The sequence below is a fragment of the Pygocentrus nattereri genome, chromosome 13 (genome assembly GCF_015220715.1).
Source record: "Pygocentrus nattereri isolate fPygNat1 chromosome 13, fPygNat1.pri, whole genome shotgun sequence".
Classification (NCBI taxonomy): Eukaryota; Metazoa; Chordata; class Actinopteri; order Characiformes; family Serrasalmidae; genus Pygocentrus; species Pygocentrus nattereri.
Window position 1 is genome coordinate 27,214,926 of NC_051223.1, and position 10,426 is coordinate 27,225,351.

Consider the following 10,426-nt stretch of genomic DNA (forward strand, 5'->3'; position numbering starts at 1 on the left):
CCCCTCCTCAGAAGACTTAGGACTCAAAAACACTTACACGTTAATGAAGTGAGTAGAATGTGTTTCTTTAGTCTCCGAGAAATGCATATGTCGTGGATAGCCTGCTTTTGCGAATGCGTGATAAAAAGTAAAGCCGCTTTTTTTATATCACAGCTCAAAAAAACACACGAACGAGGTGACGTAACCGCGTGGTAGAGCCGACCGTTGCGGGTTTTTTGAGCATGCGCGCTGGCTCAGCTGAAGGACAATGAAGGCTGCTGTGGTGTCGAGTAGCCGAGGAGCTTTTCTTCAACATTTCTTCTGCGTATTTGGCTTTAGAATGGGTCGTGTGGTACGTGGCGGCAGACTTGTTGCTGTCAGCTGTAGTTCGTGTGAGTGTGAGCGCATCTGCGCTGTTTTCTGATGAACAATTCGACCTCAAGAGTCAACACCGAACAGCCTGCCTGTGTTGTCACTCGCTTTCGTTTTACAGTGGAAAACTCTTTCTCTCCGGATCTCTAGCTGGACTAACGTTAACTGCTTTCAAGCCAGGAGGGCAGGCTATAGACTTTTAGCTCAGGAGCAGCCGCCATAGGTAAGGACACGAGAAAGTTAGCTTAGGGTTCTCGCCGGTTCTAGTGTTTCTAACCATACACGCATTCACACTTTCGATACTGTTTTCGTTTCCGTGCTCAAAAATGGATTAAATTTTCGATGTTATGTGCTGCGTGTATAGAGCTTAAATCATATACTACCACGCAGATTTGTTGAGCTCAGTAAACAATTTCGCTGCTTAAGAGACTGAAGAGCAGCATGTCCTGTAAAATAGTGGTACTATTAAACTGTTCAAGCAGTGGAAAAACTGGAACTTACACATAAGCTACCGTAATCCATAGCATTAAAACCACCTGCTTGTTTCTGCACTCATTGTCTATTATTTCTGCTCCTCTTACCGAATAAGCGCACAACAGTTATACAGTCACCGACTGCAGCCCATCTACTCTGCATACATTGTTAGCCCCCCCTTTACTCTGCTCTCTCGCAGGACCATGACAGAGCAGTTGTTTTTTGGGTGGTGGATCATTATCAGCACTGCAATGACACCTGATTTAGTGGTGGCACGTTACTGTGTGCTGTGCTGGTACGAGTGGATCAGACACATCAGTTCTGCTGGAGTTTTTAAACACTGTGTCCACTCTGTTGTTGATCCACCTTGGAGGTGTAAAGTAAGAGACAGTAGCCCGTCTGTTGAGGCACGGTTTGTGTTGGTCATCTTCTAGTCCATCATCAGAGGTCACAGGACGCTGCCCGTTGGATGGTTTTGGTTGGCGACCTATTCTTAGGTCCAGCAGTGGTACTGAGCTGTTTTAAAAACACTAGCAGCACTGCTGTGTCTAATCCACATGTACCAGCACAACACACTTACCACGACCATCTCGTCAGGGTCACTGCAGTACTCAGAATGATTCACCACCCAAATAAAACCAGCTCTGTGGTGGTCCTGACCTTTGAACAAGAGGGCTAATATAGCATGTAGCGCAACAGATGGACTACAGTCTGTAATTGTAGAGTGCACTTATGGTAATTGGAATTGATAAAGTGGACAGAGTGTACATACAAGGAGATGTAAGCAATACAGAAACCTTAACTGACAAAAATAAAATTTAGCTTTTTGTAGAATTTTATAATACCCCTTTCAAATTCATGTGAAAAACTATCAGAAGGGAATGATGGTTTTAAATTTCACTACACTGTTTTGAACATTGTCAGCATTGTTTCACCCTTGCAAATAAAGTGCAATGCATGGCTGCCAGTGAGAGAGCTGTCTTACTTCTGGACCTCATGTTTAATTACTAAGTCGTCGCCGTTTCCACCACTTGATTCTGTCCTATAATAGAGGTCTAGCTAGAAATTGTACAGTAATCTGTCACCTTAGAAGACGAAATGAGAAGATCCATAACCCGCTACTCTGCTGTCCTTGTTTCTAAAGAACTATTATGCTCTCAAAACAGCAATCATGTTCAGTTGTGCCGTGGGAACCTTCAATTACCACCTACTTTCTGTTGAGTTTGTCTTCGTCTGTGTTTTATGTGATGGCGGTTGGTTTCAGGGTGCCACTTTCTCCTTACTGTAAACTGTAATTACAGTATTAGTGTAGAGGCCTGTGATTCTGATTGGATGTTCAGGATTCTTATAACTCAACAAATCTATCTTAAGTTCATTTGAATTCTGACATTGCTCTACACCACATAGAAATATATTTGATGTTTTTCAGCATTGACGTGTCTACTGCTGCAAGAAATCGTTTCTGCCATTTTTTTATGTTTTGCAGGAATTTCTTGTATAATGTCTGAAGTTAACATTGCAAGAAAAAAAGAGAAGTGTGAAAATTGCACTAAACAGGTAATTACTTGTCAAATCCATTTAAATGTGCTAAGACTGTGAATTATTTATTTAGACATAGTGTGTGTATTTTATTAGACTTGAAAATGTCTTTGTAATTGCAGTTACATACTTGTCCAAATAGTTGCATGAATGATGTCTTTGTAGTAACTTCTTTCACCTTCATTTCATCTCATAGTGCAATAAGAAACAGAGTGATGATGCTCTGAGATCACTGCAGGAGAAAGGCATCATCAATGGAGAGGTAGCTCCAGTCTTTTTTAAATGATCTTACTCTGATGCACTGATGAGCCACAACTAGCAGCACACAAAAAGTTTGCTTTCAATAATGTGTGTTCTGTTGCATTTTGTCACAATTCTATGTGAGAGTGAGTAGGGGGATAGAGGGGAAATATTTGTATTATTCGAATGTCTACATCTGGTTGCCCATCCAAGAAGTGCAGTACGAGGTTGTTTCTCAAAGCTGTTTGTTTTTATTTGCTCTTGAGGTGAGCGGACATACTCTAGCCCAGCCAGTGCTCCTGAGTGCATGCCTTTCTTGTGATGGCTGTGTGTCTGAAGAAGAGAACAGTAGAATCTCTCAACAGAATCTGCAAGAAATCTACCATGTCCTTGCCCTCAATAAGGTAATGTGAAGCCTGGGGTCAGCAGTTGAGCTAATGTCTGTCTATGAAATCATCTCACCTGAAGAGAAATTTTGTCTTTCTGTCCCAAAGTGCACACTTGCAGTTTTGTGTACTTTCTTAAGCATGCAAACATGCAGTGTTGAAGACCACAGAAAACACACCCCAATACTGCCAAGTATATGTCATTATTTAAAAATAGGATACATATTAGCATACCATCACACTTTTTCAGAACTTTGAACTATTTCACATAAGCAAGCAGAACAACAAATTTCAAGCATGGACTTTGGAACAGGCCTTGTGTTTCATGCAATGTGAGTGTGTCTCATACTGGTTGTTTCTTTGTGTTTGTGGGTGACAGAAATGTGATGCCTCCAAGCACAAACTGCTAGTGGTGTCTGTGTGTCCCCAGTCCTTGCCTTTTTTCGCTGTCAAATTTCATCTGGATATCCCAGAGGCTGCACAAAAGCTCTGTGGCTTCCTGAAGAGTGTGGGTGAGTCTACCACCAAGCACGACAAACATGCCCTCTCAGTCTGCCTCCAGATGCCTGTGATATTACACAAGCTTGTTTCCTTTCCTCTTTTTGCCCCTCTGCTTTGATTTATACCCGTGTTTATTTTTGGTAGGAAATGCAGTGCACAAAAGGCCTTAAGCACTGTTGCACCTGTGTATTTCATCCATAATGAAATGCTTGGCTCAGCAATATGTTCTTCCTTCCATATGGGAAAGGAAATTCAGTTACTGATGTCTTGTCTTTGTCCTCAGGAATGAAATATGTGTTTGACACCACACTGGCTGCAAGTTTTAGTATTTTGGAGAGCCAAAAGGAGTTTGTGCAGAGATATCGCCGCAGGCATCATGACACACATGCTATGCCAATGTTCACCTCCTCTTGTCCAGGTAAATTGGTCCTGATATATATATATATATATATATATATATATATATATATATATATATATATATATATATATATGTATATATATATATATATGCTTGATTTCAAGGGCTGCTTAAATGAAGTATAGGTGGGCAATATGTCCATATTTTGTTGTTTTGTAATTATTACGTTACAGTATGCAGCATGTGCTTTTCTGAGTGCATCGTGGATATCATCAGTACTTAAAGAGCATTTGATTTACATTTGATTACATAATTGCATTAAGTTCCAACTTACCAAATCTCAGAATAATGTAATAGTGCATATTGTGTATTGTCTTCAAGTATTGTAATATTGTGTTTTAGCCATATTGCCCATCCTAATCCATACTTTTATTGTTTTAGCCAACCTTAAGCCAGATGAAGCTTGCAATATTAAATTCAAGCATCGAAGTCATTGCATCCTTGAATCTTTATTTCTTTACTTTCGTGGCTTTTGAAATATTTTAGTATTATTTATAGCATGAACACTAAACGTGTGTATGTGTAAAAGAGCACATGTTGTGCCTAGTGGGTGTGACTGGATTAAGATAGCCAAAGCATCCTGCTCTAGTGAGATAGGCTAGTATAGATAACCTCACACCCTTCCCTGCATTTATCTGCAAATGCAGATAAACTACATTTTCCTTTTTCCTCCAACCTTTTTCCCTTTTCCAATGTCTCAACGAAGTATAAAAAAAATGCATAATGAGCTGGCAGACCAACCAATTCATCAAATTGTACATGCTTTTACAGTGACAAGCAGCAAAAACACTCAGTGAAAATGAGCTGAAAAGGAGTGACTTTGTTTATAAATGGCTCTCCAATTGATTTTCTCTTCTTATTCCATTTGTCTTGTTAAAAAGGGAATAATTACTCATTTGTCAGTATTGTGTGGTAATTAAGAATGCTTAAGAAATAAGCATTTGAGTATGTATGTGTTTGTATGTCTGCTTAGGATGGATCCGCTATGCAGAGCATGTGCTTGGAAGTCTGGTTACTCCACACATCTGTACAGCAAGGTCACCGCAACAAGTCATGGGCTCTCTCGTCAAAGACTACTTTACCAGGCAGCAGGTCAGCTTCTTTAGAATCTCTAAGTTGTGTTTGTGCAACTGAAACTCAGAGAATCTCCTCTATGGCTTAAATAATCTGGCCAAAGACAGTATTGATTCTTAAACTGGTTTATGGTGGAAAGCTAATTCATGCATACTTTAAAAAAAAATTTAAGTGAAGGCAAAGCTGTTTCCAGTATATTCTCACACTTATGCAATTTTGAAACAATTTTTTGAAAAATGCTGTGGTTTGTAAATACGGTCAGCTTATATGATCATTAGTAGTCGCAGGCTGAAGGAGAAGTGTTTATTTCATGTTTTGGCAGAAGCTGACCCCGGAGCAGGTATACCATGTGGTGGTGGCTCCCTGCTTTGATAAGAAGCTGGAAGCCGTGAGAGAGGAATTCTACAGCAGCCTCCAAGAGAGCAGAGATGTGGACTGTGTGCTTACCTCAGGTATGAGCTCAAGTCATCTGTGGTATTTTAAATAAGGCCTTTCTCAAGCTTAGGGTCTGTTACAGATCAGTAATAGAACATGCACTGGGGTAAAAAAAAATCACAATAGGCCTCAGTTTCAGTAATGTTTTTTTATCCTGGCTTGCCAGCTTTGACTCACCACTCAGAAGTGCATTATACCTACATTACACAAGTCACCACTCTCAGCACAAGAAGAGGATTTGACAGTGAAGAGAAGTCTAAACATACATTTTATAATTCATTGCTTTGTCTGGCTTTAGAGTGTGATTTAGATTCTGTGGTGTATTGCCTTCATTTGTTTTGTTACTTTCGTTGTTTTGTAGCCTTTCGCTGGCTAGTTAGCATAGTAATGAAGGTCTTCATGAAGCATCACCAGTCACATATATCCATCCATTCCATCCATCCATTTTCTAAGCCGCTTCTCCGTCAGGGTCGCGGGGGGATGCTGGAGCCTATCCCAGCAGTCTTCGGGCGGAAGGACACCCATCGCAGGGCAGACAGACACAGACAGTCACTCACACACTCACACCTAGGGGCAATTTAGCATGTCCAATTGGCTTGACTGCATGTCTTTGGACTGTGGGAGGAAACCGGAGAACCCGGAGGAAACCCACGCAGACACGGGGAGAACATGCAAACTCCACACAGAGAGGACCCTGGCCGCCCGGCCGGGGAATCGAACCCAGGCCCTCCTCGCTGTGAGGCGATAGCGCTACCCACCACGCCACCGTGCCGCCCCAGTCACATATACAACAGAGTTATACCAACAGATGTAGTTATAATGGATGTAGTTATAATGGATCATTCTCAACATTCTCAACATTTAATATTCTGTGTTTGACATTTTAAACTTTGTTGAGTATTTCATTGTTATGTCTTGTAGACGGCCAAGGGCTCATCTGACATAGAGCTAATACTGTAAGGGAACGGCCCTTAAGATGGTGTCAGCGATTCCCCCGAGGGGAAATGCTGAGGCGAAGTTGACAATTGCATTTTAAAAATAGTATTTGAAAGGGTGGTACGAAAGGGTAATAGCTATCAGTATAAAGCAACAAAAATGCAGTCTTTTAACAGAAAAGAAACATAAGAACACCTCCAGTTGGAAACAAAACAGGGAAGTGTAATTTCTAGTGCAGGGAAAAGATTACAAAAGGTGTCTTTAACTGTGATTTGAAGCCTGTGATGGAGGGATTCTATGGATGTTCTGTAGAAGTTTATTCTGAAGTTTTAAGGTGCTACTACATTAAAAGACCTGTTACCCATGGAAGAGAGCTGAAACTTGAAAAATGCAAATTAACCATGACTAGAAGGAGAATAAAGGTCAAGGTGTAGAGTGTCTGATGTATCTAGAGTATCTGTTGTATTTGTGCTTTGTGTGTTTGTCTTTCTCTGTGAAATAGTATTATTTAGGTCTTTTTTCTGTGTCATTCAAGAATGATGGACTGGTTGACTCTAAATTAGTGCTAACAAGGAAATGCTACGATAAAAACATAAACCAGCAGTGTAATCCATTATGTAGTATCATAGTTGTATAGTTTTGTTCATATTAATCAGGCGTAGGCCCTTCAGGAAGCATATTTAGAACAAAAGTTTCGTTTCACTGAATCACAACTAACTACACTAATGTTACTAACAGGTGCATTCTTCAGTGTCTTCCTGATACTAGAGCTGGATGGAACAGAGCCAGCCAGGTTCTATTCTCATGCTAAAGTGAGATTCAGTTGTTTTCTGATGTCTTTGCAGACCACAAGACTGGTTTCACAGCATCAGACTTTACATTGCCTTTGTGCCAGTATTGGTGTAATAAAAACCCTGGAGGTTACTAGCAGACATTTGTTCAAAGTTTTTTGGTGTTTTGTTTAAAATGAATGTTGTTTAAAGTGAATGTCTACTGGGTTGTTTCAGGAGAAATACTGCACATGATGGAGCAGAGTGATGTGTCCATGGAGGACATTGACCCTGTTCCTCTGGATCACGTGTAAGTTAGATTTCTACCATTTTACTGTGATTAATGCTGGAACTCAGGAATTCATGAAGTCTCAGGAAATGAGAAGAGACAGAGACTGGAGTATTCTCTTCTTCAGCTAATTTAAATCATTAGGGCTGAGGAGATAAGCGCACTTTGTCATTTAACAAGCAGCAGTTACACAGATCGATATAACATGTAAATGCTAAGCAGAAAAATAAAAAAGTGCTGAGGAAATTTGAGACCACATGAGTTTCCTGTTGCTGGGTGGTGCTGCGTTTTTTCTAACAATTAGATGATCTTATCCATACACGAGTCCATTGAATGCAAGTGTTGTTTTCAGCCTTGACTTGGAAGATGACTACACACTTTGTCAGGCTTTGTGATGTCATTGCTTATGCTATTTTGGTTTGTTTTGTTTTGTCTCATACCAGTCTTTGTTCAATGTGGGCGATTATGATTTGCAGTTGGTGTGGTTTGTGTGTATGTGTATGACAGGTTTGGTGAGATCAGTGATCCCAACTTAATGAGGCATGATGGTCGAGGCTCTGAAGGCTTTCTTGAGCACATTTTCAAATATGCAGCTAAAGAGCTATTTGGCCTGGATGTTCAAGAGATTGTATACAAGACACTCAGGTGAGTTGAACAATCCAAGAAAATATATGTAAAAATAGTTGCTGAATTGTTTTATAATATGTATAATATATATATTTAGAATATTTATATATTTATATATTTATTATATATATATATATATATATATATATATATATATATATATTATATTTAGATTTTATAATATAATTATTTAGAATAGTTTTTCTGTAGAAGTGTTGACATATTCATATTCAGATATATTACATTGTCAGTAAATTGTTTCTTCTAGGAACCGAGACTTCCAGGAGGTGGTGCTAGAGCGTGATGGAGAGACGCTGCTCCAGTTTGCTGCAGTCTATGGCTTCCGGAACATTCAGACACTCGTACACCGCATGCGGAAAGGCAGAGTGCCCTACCAGCTAGTAGAAGTTCTGTCCTGTCCTGGAGGTATAACTGTATTTCAGCAAGTGATCAAACTTGTAGTGAAAGATATGCTGTGCCTGTTATTTGTCACTTGAAATACTGTTGAAATTGCTCTATTGCACATCTTATTTTCTTGGGTTACAACATTATTTTAGGGTTTTTTATTTTAAAAATAATTTAGCTAAATTTGTTGCTTTTTTAACCTCAAAATATTCATTCACTATTTTGCATCCTAGTCAAACATTGTTTAATGTGTTGGCTAATGTTAAACCTCTGGTCTGTGCACATTAGACTGACATTCAAATGAGCTGGGGCCAGATTCACATGTCTTAAAAAAGAAAATCTTGTTAAGTATTCTTCATAATTAAGAACAAAGTTGAGAGAATTTTTAAAACTCTTTTTAAGAAAGAAAGAAAAACATTTATTATTTTCTTCTCAACTTTTCACTTAAGAGCAGTTCTCAGAGAGAAAATAGGCCTAGGACCATTTTTTTATCCTGTTTGCTACTCCATCGCTACTTGTAATTTTTTTGTTGTTTTGTTCACTATTTTGCACAGAGCGGATTAATAATTAATAATAATTAATGCACATTCAAAATGTATCCCTGTCTTTCATCTCTTACAGAAACGTCACATATTTCAGGATGTGAAGATTACGAGTAATCACGTCTCTTCACATGCAAACACGTTTTTACATGTGATGACACAGTGATTAATTTATTATTTATTTTATTTTTTTTAAATTTCAGTTTTGCTCAGACACTGAGCAGATTAAACTGAATAACTGGTTGACGGAAATAATATTGTTAATTTAAATTTGAAGTCTTTTATAGTAAGCTGTATTTTATAGTAAGCTGTAAAATTGATATTCTGCAATAAAAAAAATTACAACTTCTTACATTTTTCTGAGAATTGAAAACCTAACCTTCATGAAAGAATCTTCTTTGGAACCTCTCAATGTTTGTCTTAAGGGCCTTTTGTAAGGTGTTTTTTTTTTTCCTTTCTTTTTTTCTTCTCAGCAAAGATTTTGTTAATTTGGCTCAAACCTCTTAATGAAAATATCTTACATGATTAAGCATCTTGTGCTTCTGGCATCTTGCCATACACTGCAAGTTCCAGTTCAGTTCATCCAAGCGATTTGAGATCAATTGATTGACTTTGGCAAACTCCTCAGTTCAAAGAGGTAGTTGTCCTGATTGGTTCTACATTACATTATACTGTGGCTCTGTTACTCCCTGCAGGCTGTTTGAGTGGCCGTGGCCAAGCAGAGGGAGAAGGAGGCAAGCCTGACCGTGCCCTGGTCCAGCAGATGGAGGATGCCTATAGTAGCCTGCCCGTCCGTCTCCCTGAGACCAACCTTGAAGTCCAGCGACTTTACCAGGACTGGCTGGAGGGCCAGGACTCTGTATGTGCCCAGCAGACCCTCCACACAAAATACAGCAACCACACACAGCCCCCCTCACAAACTCTGATCCCTGATATACAGTGGTGAAAAACTAAAGAACATTTAAAGGGACCATTTATTTCCTGTATGCCTGGAGAGATGCAGCAGTGTTTAGTGAGCAGCAAACAAAAAGTTCCAGGAAGAAATCAGGATCGTGCTGTGATCACGCCGGCCACAGAAACACTGCAGAATACCTGTTAAAAGAGACCCATCGCATGACCTGAAAGCAGCCGATACAGGCCTCTTTTTTTTTTTAAAGTTATGTAGTTTATTTGCTCGTAAATCTTCTTCCACTGCTTATAAAAGATGTAATGAATGACCAGAAAAGTGTTAATCTTAGTGATGCAGGTAAGAGGACAATAGCAATAACATAGGGCATTGACCAGCTAAAAATAATATGACCATCAATTAAATTAATTATAGGTTTGTATTCGGACTGTTTGTCTGGGATGGTTCTTACAATAACAAGGAACAGAAACAAAAAATGATAAAACCTGATTATGGATGCCAAAATATAATAAAAATAACCAATCCCTGA

At 39.2% G+C, this 10,426-nt stretch overlaps 1 protein-coding gene across 3 annotated transcripts; it reads left to right on the plus strand.

The window, feature by feature from the left end:
• The first annotated feature begins 29 nt into the window (after positions 1-29).
• On the plus strand, positions 30-10,426 carry narf (nuclear prelamin A recognition factor). 3 transcript variants are annotated; one of them, XM_017703476.2, is made up of 12 exons: positions 30-48; positions 2,312-2,382; positions 2,561-2,626; positions 2,871-3,008; positions 3,370-3,502; positions 3,775-3,909; positions 4,886-5,004; positions 5,309-5,438; positions 7,365-7,437; positions 7,924-8,061; positions 8,312-8,469; positions 9,686-9,936. In XM_017703476.2, exons 2-12 carry the CDS (start codon positions 2,326-2,328, stop codon positions 9,934-9,936), a joined length of 1,398 nt encoding a protein of 465 aa, XP_017558965.1. In that variant the 5' UTR covers positions 30-48; positions 2,312-2,325. The 3 variants fall into 3 exon arrangements, with proteins under 3 accessions (XP_017558965.1, XP_017558955.1, XP_017558946.1); XM_017703466.2 differs by lacking the exon at positions 30-48 and adding an exon at positions 70-371; XM_017703457.2 differs by lacking the exon at positions 30-48 and adding an exon at positions 71-574 and having other exon boundaries at positions 9,686-10,426.

Excerpts from the sequence above, each read along its gene's own strand:
- narf (XM_017703476.2), top strand. The coding sequence starts at position 2,326 with ATGTCTGAAGTTAACATTGCAAGAAAAAAAGAGAAGTGTGAAAATTGC. Across the intron at positions 3,009-3,369 it reads ATGTCCTTGCCCTCAATAAG|AAATGTGATGCCTCCAAGCA; the intron begins GTAATGTGAAGC and ends TGTGGGTGACAG. Across the intron at positions 5,005-5,308 it reads ACTACTTTACCAGGCAGCAG|AAGCTGACCCCGGAGCAGGT; the intron begins GTCAGCTTCTTT and ends ATGTTTTGGCAG.